We start from the raw sequence: 20,562 nt of genomic DNA on the forward strand, positions 1-20,562 counted from the left end.
GTGGAGACATTTTTTCTGTGGACATTACAGAAAAATGTTGATGACAACTTAACCAACAGATTCCTCTTTTCTCTGACATTTATCAGCATCATCAATGGAGAGAATATCTCAATGTCACACTTCTCATAAGATGAGTTGCACAAATATTTTTTTAGAAAAATCGATTCACATGTGGGGACAGGGACACACAGACATTTACGGTTGATTTCCACAAGTAATTCTTTCATTTCTGATTTAGATATCTGTGGGCAAATCAGTCTGTAGGAACGGATTTTGTGTGAGTGACAACTGGAAGTTATATGTAAATTATACTAACTCCTCCCTATGAAATGGATCAACAGAGAACAGTCACTAGCAAAACATCAGTTTGCAAAGACTGTCTAGTTTTTTCAAGATCAAGTAGACCAAAATTTTAAGTTTTTCAAGATCTAAATGATAATAAAAAATATATGTAGATATACTGAATCAGTCGAATATTCTTTGACGAATGAGTCCGACTATTATAGATTTGACATTGGAAAGAGGCCCCGCTCTAACTTGAGACGAAAAAGAAATTTCCCTAAAAAAGAATTTTACCTATCTCTTGTGTTTACCAGATGCCTTACTTTGGATAACCGAGACTTCTTTCACCAAAATTCCACGTCAGGATGCAGTGCAAAATGTGCCAGAAATATTTCCACCAAGAATATGAGAATATTCTGCAGTCGGCAATGAAGTGCAAGAAAGTGCCTTGGTTTTGTTCCCTCTGTTCGTGATTCGCGAAAGATCAAGCTCACAGCTCAAATTCGGAATGTATCGTTTTAATTTTTTTTTTATGGTACTACATTGTGTAAACTCTTAAACGCGGAAATAAAAACAGTTTTCCTTGCAGTTAATGTTCTATTGGTTAACTCAATATGAAAATAAAAAATGAAAACAATAATGAAAATATGAAAATAATTTTTCTTTCAATTTTGACTTTGGCTGTCGCAGTTCACATCATGGGCTTCAATGGAAAGCCATTGTCATTAATGTGATACATAAAGTAAGCTCTTGAATAATGAAATGCATCTAGGTATAACTACAGGAAAGTACCCAGGTAGCACAGCCCATCTCCTGGATGTCCATTGGATATCTGAACATCTGATTTCCGTCCATGTCCCAATGGACGTAATCTAGACGTTGCTCTGAGATATCTCTTGGAACGACCATTCATGGATGTCCTATGGACGTAAATCTAAGATGAAAAGGGGATAAGAATCTGCATTATAAAATAACATCCTATGGATATCGTCTGGATATATATTGCGATCACTAATTGTTTTCAGTGTGTAAGCAATCTGTATCACAAATGTGGCGTGCGGGTATCGCACTCGATTGCCACCAAAGAAGTCCGGGTTCGATTCCCGAAATATGCAAAACTTCTGCATATGAATAATTGCTATGAATAATACCAATATCAATTAATAAAACGAAAGAAACTTGAAAAGAAGTATAGTAAATACAAATAAGAAATTAAATTGAACCATGCTTTTGAGAAATTCAAAATTAGTTGTCTTCAGACGTCTAAGTAACGTCCAGTCTACATCCAGTTTGATATCCAAATAGATGTCTCACGGATATGTCATTTTGATGTCATACGTAGCGACATTTGGATTATCGCTGGATGTCCAAGGGACATAACACTGGACGTCGAGTTCGTCTGTCAATCCATCTCCTGGATATCCAAGGGATATATCTGTGCTACTTGGGGTGCTAAATCTGTGAAAACTATTTTTTTTTTGAAACTTATATTATTTTTAAACGGTTTCGGTGGTTTTTTATGGTGTAGATGAGAAACTAAGTTAAAATAAACTCTAGGACACCAAAAAGATAATAAAAAAGAATATTTTTTATGGCAAATGATCTGTTAATATAAAATTATAGTAACGATAGTTTGAATTTTAAAAAAAGGTCCGACCTCTCCTTTACGAGAAAATGCGGGACAGTAATCACATCCAGTGAACGCATGAGATGGCAGTAACATTAATAATTTACCGCAAAGTATTTTTGCTGATCAAACCAACTTCCAGATACAAAGTGATTCCGCTTATGATTTTGGACATGTTTCCAATTTCGAATGAGGACTTTTGCCGGGGTCGAAATGAGGCCAAGATAGCCAATAATTCTCGTTTCTGCTTCTTCGTGATTACAAAAAAGACTGGGTTCTTCTGTTCTCTTGACTTTTCCCTCCACGACGATGAATGAATAGCAAGATGACTCAAACGTTACATTCAACGTCTTATCGGCAATTATGTGAGAGAGTGAGTCGTCTTGAAACGACTCAATCAAATATTATGATAATTTTTTTTTTAACTCGTTGCGTAAAGCTTTGAACCAGTCTGAAGGGTGCTGTTGATTCGGTCCCGAAATTTTAATTGGCATGTCTCTTTCGGAGTTGCTTCTTCGGTCCCGTTCGGCATCTTTTATTGAAGGCATAATGAAACGATCAAAAATTAAATCAATTCGTTTTGCACTCGGCGGCAAAGCTTGTGTAGAATGTGTCGATCGTGTCATCTTTTCATACTACATTGGCAAATCCACACAAAGATCCAAGAAGTAAAATCCGTCAACTATATATGTGTCAACTGATGAAGGAGCAGGGCTGAAATCAGTGACATGGGACTCAAGTTTTTTAAAGAGTGTGGCTTTCGGTGTCTTATTCATTAGCCCATCCATATCACACAGAGACAATGGGACGGGCGTGAGCGGATACTCCAAAATGCGTCCCATGAGATCTCGTTGCATTTTCACTTCTTGAACCTTTCCATCTGCCGTATTCCTTTTCTTTTTGATGGATTCGGAGGCGAATGTAAACATTTTCTGTTACGTAATGAGCTTTTCGAACGAAGCCGGATCTGCGATGCAACTTATTACGATGAACTTGTCTCTTGTCGAATATCCATTCTCTCGGACTTTAAGTAGAAAATCGGTTGTCTCCTTCGACGCTGCTTTGCCTGAGCAGATGTTGTATAAGGGCTGGACGTCATCCGATCTCTCCTCCTGTTTTGTGAACGGATTTTTGCAACTTCTGATGTACTCTGTCCTGTCGTTGAATGGGACGTTGTCCTTTTTTACTCCATGAGGGGAAGCTCCCTTTGATACATCTTCTTTACGGATTAATCCAAGATGGTCGAGCAGGGTGGTTATGAGTCCCACACGAACATGATGACTGATTGTCCATCGTTGTTGAGCTTGCTCTGAATTGGTAAAGTGGGTTATTCCTGGAAATAAAATAAGTCAGTTTCAATCTATAAACATTATGGTTATAATGAAATACCTGTCGAGGAATTCGCAGCGTTAGCATTAATAGTTTGCTCCAAGGTAATATCAACAGGAGACCGAGAGAATGATTTTTTAGTTCTCCTAAGGGAAATACCTCCAGAATCGGAAAGCTTGGTTATGCCTGGATGGCTTCCTTCCATGTTAAGGAGGTTGTCGTGATACTTCGTCAACCAACGTGCATAGTTTTGGTGGTTGAAGCGAAGAAAAAACTAGCGTACTGGGGTAACAAAAAACATATAGTTGATGATTGCCTGTCCTTACTGCTCGTTCAAGCTGGTGGTAAACACCAACGAGTTCAATATAGGTCATCCAAAACTTGGCAGTTAATCAGTGGTCTCCATTTATCGTTTGCTTGCAATACAGTTCAACTTTTTCAAACAGTTCGACGAGGGTTGGTGGGAAAATGTCTTCAATTTTGTTACACTGAAAATCTTCTTCTTTCAAAATAGTCAACTCGGCATTAACTTCAATGTCGATCAATGGATTGTTCAGGGAAGACAGAAATTCTTGGATTTGAAGAGATTTACAAATAAACTTGAAACTTTGACTTTCCGTGAAGTTATCTCCTCTTTTTCCATAACAAAGAACGTGTTTCTAGGGATCAAGGGTATCAAAGTAATAAAATCACCTATTAATAAATAAAAAGGCATTTTGAGAGAATCACGCTATATTTTTCTATGAAGTTTGGGAAACATTTAATTTCATGATTGTCCGTAATTTTTGTTAGCAGGATTTTTGGGAAATAACATGGAAACTTCAAAACAATAAGATGCAACATAACATCTAAAAACAAATTTTACGTTTGGCTTTCCTTTTACTACTCTTTTGACGGAAAATAATACATACACTCTCTTTATATAACATTGTGGCTCAATAAATTTCGAGCATAAGTTAACAACGTTTGAAACGTCGCCATTTCGAATAGATAGTTTCCAACAAGAAAGTTAGCGTCGCCAATCCTATCGCTATGCCTAGAATTAGAAAGACACTTGTCAAATCGGTCAATTGGATAGGAGCAATGCGAGAGACTCCGTGGTTATTTTCAGTAAAACATGCGTCGGCCCTTGGTATGGTTGGAAGATGATTTACCCAAAAACAAACGAAACCACCCTCCCACAGCTCCAAAATTCTATAAATGGTTTGGGATTGAGAAAAAAAGGTTCGTGAACGTAAAAAACTTACTGTCCGTATTGTGTAAGAAATAATGTTGATTTTTTAATAGAATTTTTTACCCTTTGCTTATTGTTTTGGTGTACAGTATCATGGACTACTTTAACTAAAGGACGGGACTCTTCGGCCTTTCCTATGTCGGCCATGTAAAATTTTTTCCGGGAGAATCAGAATCGAAATTTAAAAATATGTATTGTTTTACCTAATGTCCCTATACCTAATATGTACGGGATTATTGAGATATTGCAAATTACTTTACGGAAAATTTGAAAAAAGACAAAACACCGGTGCCATCTATGAACCAGGTACCCTAAGCTCTTTGAGTTTGCAAGCAGTTACATGTAGAGTAAGAGAGACCACTCTCTTATCTCTAGTCTTCTGACATAGCTGCCTAACTATCTTTCAACTTGTAGCGTATATTCCTAAGAGCTTAGAGTGCTTGGTTGCTAGATGGCACCGGTGTTTTGTCTTTTTACCCCTACTCCTGAAAGTAAAATTAGAATACTTTATTAATTAGTTTTTTTTACTAAGTTTTATAAACACAGTTGGAATCAGCGAAAAAAACTGCATTTTTTCGATGTTCTCCACTAATTATCTCCTGAACAAACCCCACCCGACTAGCTTTAACACGGCGAGATAGGCGAAGAGTCCCGTCCTTTAGTTACAGTAGTCCATGACAGTATCCTACAAAAAAATCCGAACGGCGATTTTTTTGTTTTGAGCCAACTATCCATATGTCGGGAAACTGTTTGGCTTGGAGGAGCAGGGAGCTGGGAGGGAGCGGGGAGGGCTGGGAGAAGCAGACGATTCTTGACCAAAGGATTGTACCTACGTTAAGAGTCAAGCGTAATAAAAATTTTCGTTCTGCTATCGGCCGCAGTGGTGCGCATCGGCGTAAACTGCGCACGACTTTTTACTCGACTACTACTTTTTCGTTGGAATAACATCTATAGAGCTAACGCAGGTCTATTTTTTTTAAGTCATGTTTTCCTAGCCCTAGCCGTTCAACTGCAAAAAAAGGCCAAAGTGGCCTAATTTGCATAAGATCCTCTCGGCTTTCCAACGACTTTTAGAACGGGTCATAAGTACCTCGGAAAATTTTAAAAAAAATCAGAAAAAAATCAGAGGTGTTCTCACTACCTCTACCTATGTACATACCAAATTTGAAAGCATTTGGTTAAAAACTGTAGTACTGAGAGGACTGAAAAAACAGCGTTTTTCATAAGGTCCTCTCGGGCTTCCAAAGACTTTCGGTAGGTACTGTATACCCAAAAATACGTGTGTTTGAAGCACGTAATCAGTAGAGCAACGGTAAAACGATTGATCACCTTGCCGAATCGGACGACCTGACCCCTGCCGGCAAGCAGGAGCATCGCTTCAGACGGTTCCTCTCAGGCTTATGGAGACGATTGTTGTCTTTACTTCGTAGTCTGTGGTAACAGTCGTCTTTTAGCGAAAATAGGGGCTTCCGCGTTCTCCCTATACCATACACTAGACACTCAACTAGTCAAGATGACGGTCAACCCAAAATAAAGGACTACCTTCATTGTGAGCACATAGAAATCGCTTAAATAAAGAAAATAGTGGGGACGGTGACGATTACCTTAATTTAAAAGAAAATAATCGAAGTAAAAGCGTTGAAGATATAGTAAGAATATATCGAAGTAAGTAAATAATGAGTCGATTTTGCTCGCGGTGGATGAAATTTTCTTGATCCAATCTTAAGAAAAATCAAGGCTGTCCGGGATCCGATGCGTTCCAGGATTTGACCGGTCCCTATGAATGTATTTTTTTTTTTTTTTTGTAGTTGACACAAAGAAAACTCTGAAAAAAAGTGTTTCTTGTATCAATGCAGCACATTTAATTTATCGTGTTATTTAAATAAATGCACGCTAGTAGTGTTCCGCGCGCGATTGAAGACGCATGCGTGTGTGAATGTCTTCTTGACAGAGCGAAATTATTTTGGGGCTGTAGACCCAAATACAAAACCAGGAAATGAATATGTGATGCTTCGTCGGATCTCTAGTACCAGGTTGAGCTAAATAAGGACATTAATTCAATTAGTTGGGGACATGAATCCTCACAAATGAAGCCTGGGTGATACCACCCACTCCAACACCTTCACCCACTTCGTAGTGGCATGTGTACATAATCTGATTGTTTAATGTTAAATACCCAAGGTCGCTTGCTTTCTCCCTGTATATAAGAAATCCAGCAATTCTGTTCACTAGTCAGTTACGAATTCTTCTTCATGCAAGTGAGCGTCAAGTTTCTTCATAAAATCACCCATATATATATACTTGGAAATTGGAATCCATCGCAATTTTACAATAGAACTTTATTTGATAATTTTAGTTACATAAAATAAAGTCTTAACATTATAAATATTTTAAGTGATTTTTCAATAGTGAATATAGTTCTAATTAAAATATGTTGTATATAATGAAAACCGTATCTCAGAAATGATAACTTCATTAAGACTCAGAAATGGCTTTTATATTTATCTATTATTGTATTCACACTTTAGAAAAAAAAATTATGGAAAAACTTTTTTTTTTTGCTGTAAAAACTTCGTTTCACCACGAGTCCGTGACTCAATCAGAATAGATTTTTGAGTTTCGTTTTTGCGGAAATAGTAATTAGGATTTGCATCTAGTCGTAATGCACGCAATTTTGTGCGTAATCTAGTGAAAAATTGAATGTCTCAATCCGCCCAAATGTCCTCAATAGCTGAAAAAAAAATTATTTATTAGCGAAAAACAGAACGGGGGATAGCAAAAAAATCATAAAAGTTAACCTATTCTCTTTCATACCTAAGCTTCAGTTAAGCCTACATTTGAACGTTTGTTTAAAAAATATTTTAATAAATATGAATACAATTAAGAAATTTTTATCCTATGCTTTTGACAGTTTCTGTATAAGTGAAATGAGTAAACCTAGATTTAATTATTGTTCGTTAATATTTTTTGTTTCTATTATTATTCCGGATTTTGTTCGAAAAGAATGGAGAAACCTCCTAACAAAGGTGACGACGTCGTCCCGCAGTTCAGCAACATCGAAGAGGTTTCCGATTTTCTTACTCTTTTTTTTAGTGACTCACAACTGGATTGAAAGAGTTTTTTACTTTTTACCCGCTCATTCTCTCCGCGAGTCTCCTAGCGTTCTAAGTTAGCGCTGCAGTGAGCGATTTCTGTTTTCTGTCTCTGCCTTTTAGCAAAATGAACTCTTATGAAGGAGAAGTCATTTTTTTATTTCTCAGAGATAGAAATTAAGTATGGTACACTGACTGTATACAGTATTAAAATTACTTTTTTTACGAAAACGGCTTTCAGGGATGTATACGAACAGAGAGCTTTCGTGACCTTAAGATGCCTATACTACCCAAATCATTGACACTCGAGGAAAAAAAATTCCTGCTAGCAGTTGAACGAGGAGATCTCACTACTGTTAAAAGGTAATCGTTCATCAAAAATCAGACAACTCAATTCATGGTGCACGGGAAACCAATTTTTGGCTGATGGAGAAAATAAAGTATTAGGATCATTGCAAATTCTAATGTGGATGTAGACAAACCATTTCCTTCGATGATAATGATTGATGGTAATCACGAACACACACTTGATTTAACACTTTTCTCCTTCTTAAGACATTCCGCGATGCTCATTTTGCGGAAACGGAATGTTTTTGGCGTTTATAATTCGAACTGACGTATAACGATTAAAAGTGGAACGAAATCGTAAAAATTTGTTATTGCCAGTAACTAGAAATAATTTGCCTCCAAATTTCAGCATTTGCGCCACACTATGTTTTCGTTATCTGAAAGAAGACCATTGAGAAATGAGTTTGCAGAAAAGTGGTCCGTGTCTGGCAAAAGCTAGCTGACCGGATATAGTTTCATCACTTCCAGGGAATAAAAAAAATATGTATGAAAAGTGAAAAATGGGGTATTATTGGATGTATATCAAGTTTCAGTAATATCTTATAGAATCTAATTAGTTCTCAACCCCGTTCTCAACACATCGCCGTCGAATGAATTTACTTGGACGATGATGATACCAAGTCGCAAGACAGAAATGTTTGTTATTTGTGTTTTGTTTTTTCGTCGCACGTACACTACGTTGATAATCAATCACAATTATAACTGTGATTGCAATCACAAGATATTTATTTCACAATTAATAATTGTGATAAGGATTAATCAGTTTTAGTAGCTTACATCAATGATATGCGATTTAATTGCTTAATAATTATAAATGACCACTTCAATTCACGATTATGCTTATTTACAGTACCGGTAACAATTTCAATTTTATAATTTGTGTGTGATGTATAAGTTATGTAATGTATTTGTAATTTGAAACTTGTCTCAATACTCGTGTATCAGAATAATCCACCGAGTTAAGCGAGGACTTTGCGGTAATTCCATTAACTTGAACTGCGTGGATCCTCTAGGACGAGGGGCTCTCCTTATGGCTATTGATAATGAAAATTTACAGGTTATCAGTACATTTTTAGGAAACCAATCGAGGTTTAAAAAATAATCGATTACTTACTTTTTAAACTAGATGGTGGAGTTATTGGTAGTGATGGGGATTGCCACTAGAGATGCTTTGCTTCATGCTATCGACAAAGAATTCGTTGAGGTAGAGCAAAAATGACCAGCGCAATAAAAATGAGTGTTGAAATTTAAATGTTTCAAATTCATCTTAGGCCGTGGAGCTTCTTCTGGAACACGAGGAGCTCATTCATAAAGAAGGAGATCCATACGTAAGTCGTATTTTTTAACGATTTAAAATTATATGTTTTAGCAACTTTCCATTAATAACCAGCATATAGCGATCTAAGCGATGTGAACTGATCAGTTGCGTTTTGCGTACCAAAACTCAAAATTCAAATTATTAATCTTCTGTATTTTGGTGTCTTTACTATTTGGTTTCAGAGCTGGGAGAACGTGGATCGGACCACTTCTTCTTTTACTCCTGATATTACCCCTCTTATTCTGGCAGCGCATCGTAATAACTACGAGATTCTTAAGATTTTGCTGGACCGTGGAGCAACAATACCAGTCCCACATGACGTTCAGTAATTTTCATGTTATTTTTCTTATTTTAGTAAATAATTGTGTTGCGCTCAACCAAATTTTAGGTTGAAATTATGAAATTATTATTTTTCCATGATTTAATGCCACATTTTTTAACTTTTAATCTTTATTTTGTTTCCAAATAAGATGTGGCTGTGGCGATTGCATCCGCGGTGTTCTGGAAGACTCTTTGCGCCATTCCATGTCAAGGATTAACGCTTATCGAGCACTTTCGAGTCCTTCGTTGATTGCTCTTTCTTCCAACGATCCCATCCTAAGTGCCTTCGAACTCAGTGTCGAATTAAAACGATTGGCATACTTGGAAACTGAATTTCGTCAGGAATATATGGTAATTATGCATAATCTAGCAGGTTAGATAATCGAAGATATCGTGACGCTGATTTTAATAAGGGAACAAGCTAATCAGCTTGCTTCTACAGTTTCCATTTCTTTTTTAATTAGCTTTCGGCTTGTGACGTTGAGAACTGAACAAATATTTGTTTGCGTATTTTAGGATTTAAGGCGTCAATGCCAACAATTTGCATGCGACTTGCTTAGCCACACACGGAGTTCCAGCGAGCTAGCGTTTCTCTTAAATCACGATCCTCACAGCCACAGCAGTTCTCTACGTGATATTGATAATGTTCAAGAGATGAAACTGACCCGACTTGAACTCGCAATCGACCAGAAGCAGAAAATGGTGATTATAAATAATACTGGCATCATAACATCATGTCCGTATATATGTAACGATGATGTGTGCGGTTAATCGATTAAATAACAGATAATTAAATAACACATTTCGTCCGTTACATAAATAGTCTGTCAATTTTGATAACCATTTAAATTTTTTTTGTTTGGTTTTTAATTTTTAATTTGTGTTATTCTCCTGCTGGGTTCTAAGATATTCTAATTCCTTTATCTTTTTCCATCCGCGTTTCTATCCGGTTGCGTCAACTATATTTTTGATAAAAAATGTCGCGATGTGTTTTTTCATTTTTCTTTTTTTAACCGTTGGCATGGTTAAGAAATGCAGCCAATAATTGAGTTATTTTTTCCTTCTCTCAGTTTGTAGCCCATCCAAACATCCAGCAGCTATTGGCTGCCATATGGTATGAAGGTTTACCGGGATTCCGTCGCAAATCTCCTCTCCAAAAGGTGGTTTGATTCTGCAATGAAACGTATTTTAAAATTCTTTACGAACATTTAAGTTTACTTTTAATCCTGTCCGTAGTTGGCCGAGATCACATTAGTCGCTCTACTCTTCCCCCTGTATTGTGGATTATACATGATTGCTCCGTTATCTTCTTATGCTCAGCTTATGCAGAAGCCATTCATGAAATTTCTTATTCATGCATCTTCCTATCTCTTCTTCCTGTGTAAGAAATAATTAAAAACAATGCAAAACCGTTAAGAGCAATCAAAATTCGCGTTTATTCCCACAGTTCTGCTAATTTTGGTTTCGCAACGGTTTGACGTACTTGTCGTCGAGCTTTTGGGTACCGAAACGATGCGAAAAAATTTGGAAGATCAACTGAGACGTCAAAGAGGGAACTGCCCCACGTTCCTCGAATGCTTCGTTGCGGTTTACGTCATAGGTAAAACGCTAAAACCACATTTTTTAAACTTAAAAGATAGCATATTATCCAAATTGAATTGAACACCTTATGAACTTTACTTGATGGAAATTTAGGATATGTTTATGAAGAGCTTCATGAAATGTGGAAGAATGGTGTCGGGCGTTACATAAGAAATCTGTGGAACGTGATTGACGTTTGCAGAGATTTATCGTACCTTCTGGCTATGGGACTCAGAACGGTTGCTTACATCCAGCAGCAGAATGAAATCCGTGACAATCCGGCAGCAGCTTATATACCTCGTGAAGAATGGGACGCGTTTGATCCTCAGTTAATCGCCGAAGGAGTTTGTGCCATGGCAAATATCTTCAGGTATTGTTTGATCCGGTTTGATCACATTTTTGATCATTTTCTTTTCGTGCCCGACCAATATGGTATCCTACCTATTGATATCTATACATTAGGCCTATTGATTTTTAACTTTTAATGGTGGTATATTTGACGTTTTCAGTGCACTGAAGTTGGTGCATCTCTTCTCAATCAATCCGTATTTGGGACCTCTACAGATTTCACTGGGACGGTAAATTAGATCATAATTTTTTAATGCAATTATGTTTGGTCCTGCATGTTGACCGGTATTTCACATATTTCAGGATGGTTATTGATATCGTCAAGTTCTTCTTCATCTACAGCTTGGTCTTATTCTCCTTTGCTTGTGGTTCGTATGATCTTCGATATTGCTTTAAAAAAAACTTTATCTGACACCCAAGGATTGCATTAAATGTCTAAACATCAAAACATCATCAGATCTAAAGCACGCCAATAACGCTAACAATAAGCCATGCAAAAATGATGGCACACTCAAAGAGATTTTGCTAAGGTTGCGTAGGTCAGCACGGCCCAATAAATACACATACGCTAACGATCTAATTTTATTAAAAGGTTGTATAATGTAAAATGATTCCTGTTATTTGATCGTTGATTTGCAGGGTTGAATCAGTTACTCTGGTACTTTTCTGATTTGGAGAAGCAAAAATGTTTCGTATTACCTGGTGGATTACCGGACTGGAGCAAAAATGCCGATGCCTGTGCCAAGTGGCGTCGATTTGCTAAGTATTGTCATTTATTTCGTGAATTTTTCTTCATTTCCTCATGTATCGATATCCTTGTCTTTTAACACAGTTTGTTCGAGTCATCGCAATCCCTTTTCTGGGCCAGTTTCGGTTTGGTAGACTTGGGCAATTTTGAACTTGCCGGCGTCAAGAGCTACACTCGTTTCTGGGGCATGTTGATTTTCGGAGCTTACTCCGTAATCAACGTGGTGGTTTTGCTGAACTTACTCATCGCCATGATGTCCAATTCCTATTCGTTAATTACGGTACGTTGTGAAGAATTTCAGCTCTTTTTTTTATAAACCTGGACCAATTAGTGTTTGGTAAATTAGAGTTTTACTTCTAACGGTTTTTGTGAAGTCAATTGAAACTATAAAAGCATAAGCACTTGGTATTAGACCTAATTAATTTGACTTGACGAACTGGGCGCGTTCTTTCCTAACGGTATTTACTAGACTTGGGCTATAGATTACTTCGCTCAATTTCTTGCTTTCTTTCTCTTTCTCAACAAGAAAAATTTGAGCAACTTATGAACATATATTCCTTTAATTTTCCAGGAACACTCCGATACAGGTAATTATTATTATTTGTTGTATAAATCAATGTATAGTAACTGCTGGATACTAACCAGACTCACGGTATATAAACAGAATGGAAATTCGCTCGTTCAAAGTTATGGATGAGCTATTTCGACTCGACGGGCCACACACTTCCTCCACCTTTCAATCTCATACCGACACCCAAAAAGATCATGCGACTTTTCTGCCGTAAAACCAGCAAATCTTCCGGCAAGCTGCGTCGTACTTCAACTAAAGTATGTTACGTATAGATATCAGACCCTATATTATAGGGCTATCATGCAATAATTACATCAGATTGAGTCCTCCTAAAAATTATAACACTCCGATAACAAATCGCGTGTGTCTTTTGTTTTGGCTGCGTTTTCATTAATACGACGACGATTCCTAATTTCAAAATTTGACAAAATTGTTCACAAGTAAAAGTATCTGATTTATTAGGGACGGCGCGAGAGAGACTACTGTTACACTGCCGTCATGCGTTCACTCGTTTGGCGCTATGGTAACATTATTAAATATTTTGATGATTACTTTCAAATTATAATTCGCACAAAAATTTCCCTCGATAGTCACCGCAATGCACAGACAACAAGAAATGTCTCAAGTGACGGAAGATGATGTCAACGAAGTCAAGGGTGACATTTCAACGCTGAGATTCGAGCTGCTCGATGTCTTCAAAAATAACGGAATGGATATTTCTTCGGCCAACAAGAATTCCAAAGGTTTTTTACCAACAATGATCACATTAGATGTTTCATTTTCACAAATTTAGCATGCACAGGCTATTTATGGCTGATTATTATTGTTTTGTGAATAGCTGCGCTGGGTCGCAAGATGAGGATTTGGGAGCGTCGGTTGCTGCGCGATTTTCACGTGGTGTCAGTTGCTGGGCTAGACGAAGAAGATCAAGATGAATCGAATGACTGGTCAGGGCGAGGCTCATCAAATCACGGCGAAGAAGGAAAGGATAACGCAGCCGATAAATTCCGAAAACTGGCGAGTGTAGCTGTAGCCATGAATGCGGCCGGAATATCGCCGGCCGTGGCGTGCGTCAAAGGCCGCACCATCAAACCCTTGTAAGTTGGAGTAGGCTAGTTATCTAATAGTCAACACCGTGTGCAACATCAACCATCTTCTATAATTTCTTAATCAACAGGTCTCAGATCGGCAAATCGATGAGTAACGAGTCATTTAAGAGCTCTCAGAACTTGCGCAAGGCCATGGAGGAGGCTCAGCGTTTGACGGTTGTATCACCGACACCGGAGCCCTCTCCTCAGCATGGCAAATATTCCGACATGGAGATCACTGTTGATTCCGGATCCAGCGTTCTGGAGCTGCTTCGCAGCATGTCCAACGAAGAGATGAGGGAGGAAGACTTAGAAGAAGAAGAAGAAGAAGTCCAAAACGATCGCCATTACGACAAAGAAAATGACAAGAAAAAGGAACCGTTTCCTTTTTCCATGAAGAACATGCAGTCGAATCAGTTGTCGGCTGCTGCTGCAGCTACGTCTTCGTCGACAGCGTCTAAGCGTGACGAGGTTGACGTGAAAAAACCGTCAGCCAATGTTGACAGCGCTGCGCAGGAAGCCAAGATCCAATTTCGGCCCACCAAGAAAGCGCCTTCCCCGCCATTACCAGATCTTAAACCTAAAAACGTGACGTCGACTCCCACTACCGAAGTAACAACAAGTAACAGTCGCAACATCAGCGCTTTGCCAACAAAGTAAGCAAACTCACATCGATATCGTTGATTACGTTGTTGATCCATTTCCCATTTGCGATATTTCCTTTGAATTATCCCTTCTAAAATTACTGTACGTTATTCCATTCATATTTAATTATTCAGATTATTTTGTACAAACTTTCACATTCACTTTTTATTGTTTGTGTGTTATATAATAATAACGGAATCATTGGAAATTAATATCTTTTTACAAATTAATTCGAGTTCATTGATTTGACCTTTCCTCTGAGTGATTTTAGAATGGAATCGAAACCTTCCCACAACAACACTGGCGTTGCCCTATCTGAAGACAAAGTTTCTCTCAAGTCTGAGGTCCAACAGCAGGACTCGAAGCGAACAGACATTGGCGGAAGCGGATTGATGCTATCGGGTATTACCAATGTTGCCAGCAGTCGAGCCACAGTTCAAGAAGCGGATTACGCAACGACTGTATCGAAAAAGGAAATCATTGCGACGGGTGATACGCCAGCGGCTGGTATCTTCAAATCTTCTTCTTCGTCAGAATCCGGTGTCCCTTCGTCCTCAACAGCGCCTACTACTCAGCAGTCTTCAGACTCGCCATCAACTGATGCGGCTGCTGCCGCTGATCGAAAGTTGCCGATTCCGAGTCAGAATCCACCAGTAGCACCTATCGTGAAAAAGCCACCCCCTAAACCGGAGGACGGGCCCGCAAATCCGACTGAGAAACCGACTAACGCTGACGGCGTCAAAACCGTCAAACGTGAAAACAGCAAAGGCTGGTTTTAATAGTAGATTGTAGCGCGTGACATTTTACGATTCCATTCTCTGTAGCTTGCTGGCGGCTGGCCGTACTAATAAGCTGTTCCGTATACTATACGTATTCTTACTACCGTAATACTAGTCTGAAGAAAAATGATATTCAATTATATTCAAGTAGAGTATAGTGTATAGATGGCATTCTTATATAGCAAAATGAGGCTGAGGCTATGTCATCGCTGTAACATTAGCGTAGCATCAGTACTCTAACGGTTTGACCAATACACGATACGAAAAAAAAAATGTTTTATTTTATTAAATTCGTCGTGAAGAAGTTTAGAATTCTCATAAAATATTGTCTTATAATACTCTTTTAAGAAACAGATGTTGGTGAATTAACATTTCATCCCAAACCCCTTCTATACATACACGTCTATTTTAATACCCAGGTTTTCACTGAATTAGATATTAAAAAGCTCTGTTTGTCGACGTACCAGCCTTCGGCGGGGTTTTGATTCCCAGCGTTAAAATCGATACACATAGGAAGCATGCAAGCATTTCATAATTAATATGTTTTTAATTAGAAATAAGACGGCGTGGGATAGGTCTGGCGCAAATGCAACTTGTCTAATAGAAGAATTTTTCAATTTAAAAAAATTTTATAGCTTATTATTTCAATTCATAAAGTGAAATATTTAAATATAACTATACCTGGAATTAAAAAGAGGTTAAACAAAAACTGACAATTACATGGCCGTGTTAATAAGCGCTTGACGATTGGACACGTGACGCGAATATGTTTTTTAAATTGTTTTAATTAATTCATCGCGCAGAGCATTGCGTGTTTGTTGAAACGACGGCGATACTATTTATAATCAATACAAACGTGTTTTTTACTTTTAAAATTTGCAATCCGGTCAGACTACTTTTGACTTTTTCCAAATTGAGAAATGTGACATTTGTGCAACACCGATGCCAATAAAAATTCGTTTAACATAAAAGGGTACATATTTACACAAATATATTTATTCAACTTCCGAGTAAAGAAGAGTGATGTACGGAAAAGGCTGTGCGCACAACATTTGGGAGTCTGCTCTTAATCGTGTGTTGACGGACCGGTGTTGTCATCATGCTCGAATTGGCTGAATCCATCTTTCAAGCGCTCATGCACTTACGCAAGTCTGCCGCCACATTTGTCGGGCCAGCTAATGTTATTGATTTCCCCTTGTTGCTAACTGCGCTGGCCGAGCGGGAGTGCGGGAGTGCGGGACGCTGTACACCAATTCTCGGATGTTTTGAAGAGCGCAGCGGGGATCAACCGACCGGCGGCCTCGAATCCTTCGACCAGTTGGAGTCTGTATACAGGGGAACAGAGAACAGAGGGGGGGGGGGATGTAAGTCGGCTCACTAAGCAGCTACAAGTACGACACAACGCGACCTGGCGTTGTGTAAAGGAAGAAGCCATCAGAAAGATGAACGATCCAAAGCAGTACGGGGGAAAAAGAAAGAATCCGTTGCCAAGTTAGTCAATCAATTTGGTTGCATCCCATATGGGAGGGAGGAGGTGCTATGTAGGCCGGCTGCATTTTCTAGCTCTTCGTCCGGCTCCGCTCCAGCATCACGATTCACTCCGGCAAATTAAACTACGCACAACCCCGCCGTGAAACAGCCGTACATAGATGATAACACCAAAGAAGTACTACGTGTGCTCATAAGAAATGTTATTGGATTTTATTTCTTACTTAACTTATTTAGGTTCGGCCAAATTCAAATTCCGCGAAAAACATGATGGTCTAAATCTATTTGAAAATATAATGAAGATCCGAATTTATTAGAATAGGACTTTATTTTAAATTTCGTAAATGTTAGTTTTTTTTTTAAATCGTCAACTTACTTAACATTTTTACAAATTCGAAGGTTCTGTTTTTTTAAATAAAAATATATTTTTTAAGCAAAGGAAAAATCTAGCTGTGTTCATAACAGTAAACAGTCAAAGAGATATTGCACATTTACCCAATGTTTAAGGTAAGAACTCGGACAAAAGGAGGACTTGAAGTCATCCATCAAATCGAAGCATTTTTTTCTTTAGATTTCACAAATCTTTAAAAAAAGTATGGAAAATCTAAAACACCTGCTAAGAACGAATCCAAATCACAGCTTAACTTAAATATTTCCTTATTTTTTTCTATTTAAAATGTACGAATCCGACAAGCAAGAATTTAGACTTACCGTTAATTCGTATTTAAAAAAGGCCAGCCTGGTGAGCCTGTCAATATTCACGTTATCTTCTGTGTTTTACCCGTAAAGGAAAACATACAAAGACAAGAATTCGTCACGACTCACGAGAAAATTAATAATTTTATGTGGTTTCATTTATTTAAATTTCTACCACATCTGTTTTCTGTACATCTATGCACTTGTCAATCGAATGTGGCTTACTTGCCCAGCTAAAAGAGCCTATAGCATCACGGGGGAAAGAACAAAAAATACCAGTTTCAAATCCTCGAAATCAAAAACCTTTGTAAAAGAGCTGCGAGCAGTTATAATAAGTTTAACTGACTAGCTGATCGGGAAAAAAGGATATAAAAGAAAGATTGGAAGGGAAAATACTTGGTCTTTCCAATGAAGAAGTGAAAAAGCTCTTGAAAAAATGTCTAAATAAAAATGCCGCAATAACCTAAAAGCAAGCCTAATGTGATGGATATCAAGGTGCACCTTTAAAAGTAAAATAAAGATGGCGGGCGAGGAAGACGCTAAGCTTGCCTATTAAAGTGCTGTAACACTCATCAATGAGATTATTACTTTATTAGCTACTCATTTACCTACAGATTTCACTAAAACAAGTCAGCATGATGAAAGGGGTCTAGATGCGGTCAGAATATGAGATTGTATGGTTATAAAATGGAAATAACCGAGCAGCCGGAAAACCCAAAATTTCGATAATTCTTAAAAACATAATCATTAAGTAACAGGATTACTGTTGCTGCGGTCTTGATAAGTTTGTACGCATTGGCTGTTACTTTGTGATGCCGGAACTGTCTATTTGGTATCATCTCATCTGGCCTGAAAGTTTCCTTGAATACGTTGTCAAGTTAGTATGTAATGTTGCTCGGTTATCGTTAATATTTGATCGCGGTCATGTAGTATACCGTCTTCTGTTCTCTACGATACGTGCTGGGCAGGCTGTCCTAGTTCAGTTCGGAATTTTTTGTTTCTGAAAACATGGACGACAAGGAAGGTCTGAGGAAGGTTATTGCGCCATCCCTCATTTCATTGGACAAAATCTTACTTGACGACTGTTTGTGACCATTATAGTTATCGCAGTCATTAATATACGCAGCTCGCTGATAAAGCCGAAAAATTAGCGCAGCCATTTGTTCGGCGAATAAAATTCTAGATTTTTACACAAAAATAATGAAAAGGCAAAGGCAAGATTGATTCATGTTATATAGGGCACTTAAGGGCTAATACTTCACACTGCTGCGAGTTTCATAGAGGAGTAGACTTTGTGGTTCTTTTCTTATTGCTATTGTATGGCCAGTGAATGGCGCCCCTGTCGCCCAGCTGAATACACTATGAATCAATCACTCCTTCTGGCGACAAGGATGGAATCCTAGTTCTCTCTACTCCAAAGCGAAAGAGCCGCTTCAGTTTCAATCCTACTTACCGGATGAAGAAGTGAATTATCATCCGAAGACTCTGTCGGGACTCTGTACCGAAAACCATAACAACGCTCCTGATTTCTGTCTGTGTGGAACTCGAAGAAAAATAAGTCAATAAATAATTTGACTAAAAAAAAAAAAAAAAATCATGAATAAGTCAATGTGTTTGAGAGTACGCGTTCCTCTGCTCTTTCGATTACTGAATTTTCCCAATCAAAGCGAGATGGAGCTTGTCCTTGACTTTGAGTAGAAAATATTCCCTGCTCGCTGCTCAGAATTTCACCAAATAGCCGTCTCACATGTCGCCCTCGCTCGGTTTTCTCTCTAATCGAAGTGGGAAGGAGAACGACGATAGGAAATAAGAACGATAGATTTCTTAAGGTTTCAACGAAGCCTATACACTGCAAGTGGAGGAAAGAGAGAGAGAGCCTAGCTCCTCTTGCCTTGTTGGCGTTGCCCAAGTGATATTTACTGGTCCCTGCTGGTCCGTCGTCTTGTTTCCAATGGGAATTTGTTTCCCTGATTGGTATTGGAGAAGGCTGCATTTGTAGTCGTACCAGGAAAGAAAAACAAGCGCAACAAATTTAAGAGAAATTATGGGCTATGTCGTATGTGGGGTAGAAGCCAGCAATGCTGCAGCACAACGCGTCAATTTAGGAACATTGTGGAATCAAGAAAAATCAGTCGTCCACCAAGTGTTTCTAATTTCGAACCAACGTTGAATTGGGGGAGGCAGGGACCACTCGAAATTCCGTTAATTCAGAATAAGTTCTAGTATTTCATAAACTTGGTTGTTTATCTCAAATTTGAACAGCATATCAGATGCTAAATGGGCCTCCCTACGAAGATAGGACATAACAAGTCGTTCATAAACGGCTGTGTCCGCTCTTCACCAGACATATACATCACAGCATCGCTATTTCAATCTCAACCAGAAAACAAGCTTAATGGTTAACCCCGGCAATAACACATCAGATCACATATAATTTAAAATTGTAAAATATGTTTAAGTCGTTGTAAATTGTAGCTTAACTTGTGAGTTGTGACTATGTGTGGTGCTACAAAATGTAGTGAAGGTCACGGTGTCCGCCTCGTGAGACTTTTTATTCATTGAAAAGAAGGCTGATTGAATAGAACACAGCTTTATATTAAAGATAACGCATTAAGAAAACATACGGATTGTGAAAAGTAAAAAATAAAATAATAATAATTAAAAAAAAAAAAAAATGAAAAAGGTAAAAGGTAAAAGAAATGCACCCCGAAAAGGTAGTGGTGGTAACCTAACCTAATCAATGAAAAGAATTACCAAATACTACTAACTTGCCTGAGTAGTAAGTACCACCATAACTTCTAATCTACGCTAACTCATAAAATATATCAGATAATTCATAGATACAATTCTCATTTATGACTGAAGCTCTAACCTTTTCCTCCGTGAATAATCAAATTTACCCCCTAACTTTTTCCCCTTGGAAGCAACCTAAAAATGTGAGGCTACTATTCCTTGAAAGGCGCTAACATCCCTTAATTTTTAATCACAATCGATAAGAATCTCGATTTAGATATAATTATTAAGTCGGTTGCGAAGTCCTTTCGATTCATTTCTTTTTTTAAAAAAT

General features: G+C 38.0%; 1 protein-coding gene across 1 annotated transcript; it reads left to right on the forward strand.

Moving 5' to 3' along the window:
• The first annotated feature begins 6,668 nt into the window (after positions 1-6,668).
• On the forward strand, positions 6,669-15,416 carry LOC124201604 (transient-receptor-potential-like protein). Its single transcript, XM_046597767.1, has 24 exons — positions 6,669-6,730; positions 7,476-7,536; positions 7,806-7,927; positions 8,858-8,969; positions 9,039-9,116; positions 9,184-9,240; positions 9,413-9,555; positions 9,701-9,902; positions 10,068-10,253; positions 10,622-10,711; positions 10,788-10,932; positions 10,999-11,151; positions 11,247-11,502; positions 11,642-11,710; positions 11,784-11,848; positions 12,120-12,243; positions 12,313-12,508; positions 12,800-12,815; positions 12,893-13,056; positions 13,262-13,322; positions 13,390-13,542; positions 13,638-13,896; positions 13,977-14,543; positions 14,804-15,416. The coding sequence occupies exons 2-24, from the start codon at positions 7,477-7,479 to the stop codon at positions 15,309-15,311; spliced, it is 3,786 nt and encodes a 1,261-aa protein (XP_046453723.1). The 5' UTR covers positions 6,669-6,730; position 7,476; the 3' UTR covers positions 15,312-15,416.
• The last annotated feature ends 5,146 nt before the right edge of the window (positions 15,417-20,562 follow it).

The sequence above is a fragment of the Daphnia pulex genome, chromosome 9, assembly GCF_021134715.1.
Source record: "Daphnia pulex isolate KAP4 chromosome 9, ASM2113471v1".
NCBI lineage: Eukaryota > Metazoa > Arthropoda > Branchiopoda > Diplostraca > Daphniidae > Daphnia > Daphnia pulex.

Bases quoted from the DNA above. Each gene is read 5' to 3' on its own strand.
- LOC124201604 (XM_046597767.1), top strand. From the start codon at position 7,477: ATGGAGAAACCTCCTAACAAAGGTGACGACGTCGTCCCGCAGTTCAGC. The intron at 7,537-7,805 runs GTTTCCGATTTT...AACGGCTTTCAG, and splicing joins AGTTCAGCAACATCGAAGAG to GGATGTATACGAACAGAGAG. The intron at 9,117-9,183 runs GTAGAGCAAAAA...AATTCATCTTAG, and splicing joins TCGACAAAGAATTCGTTGAG to GCCGTGGAGCTTCTTCTGGA.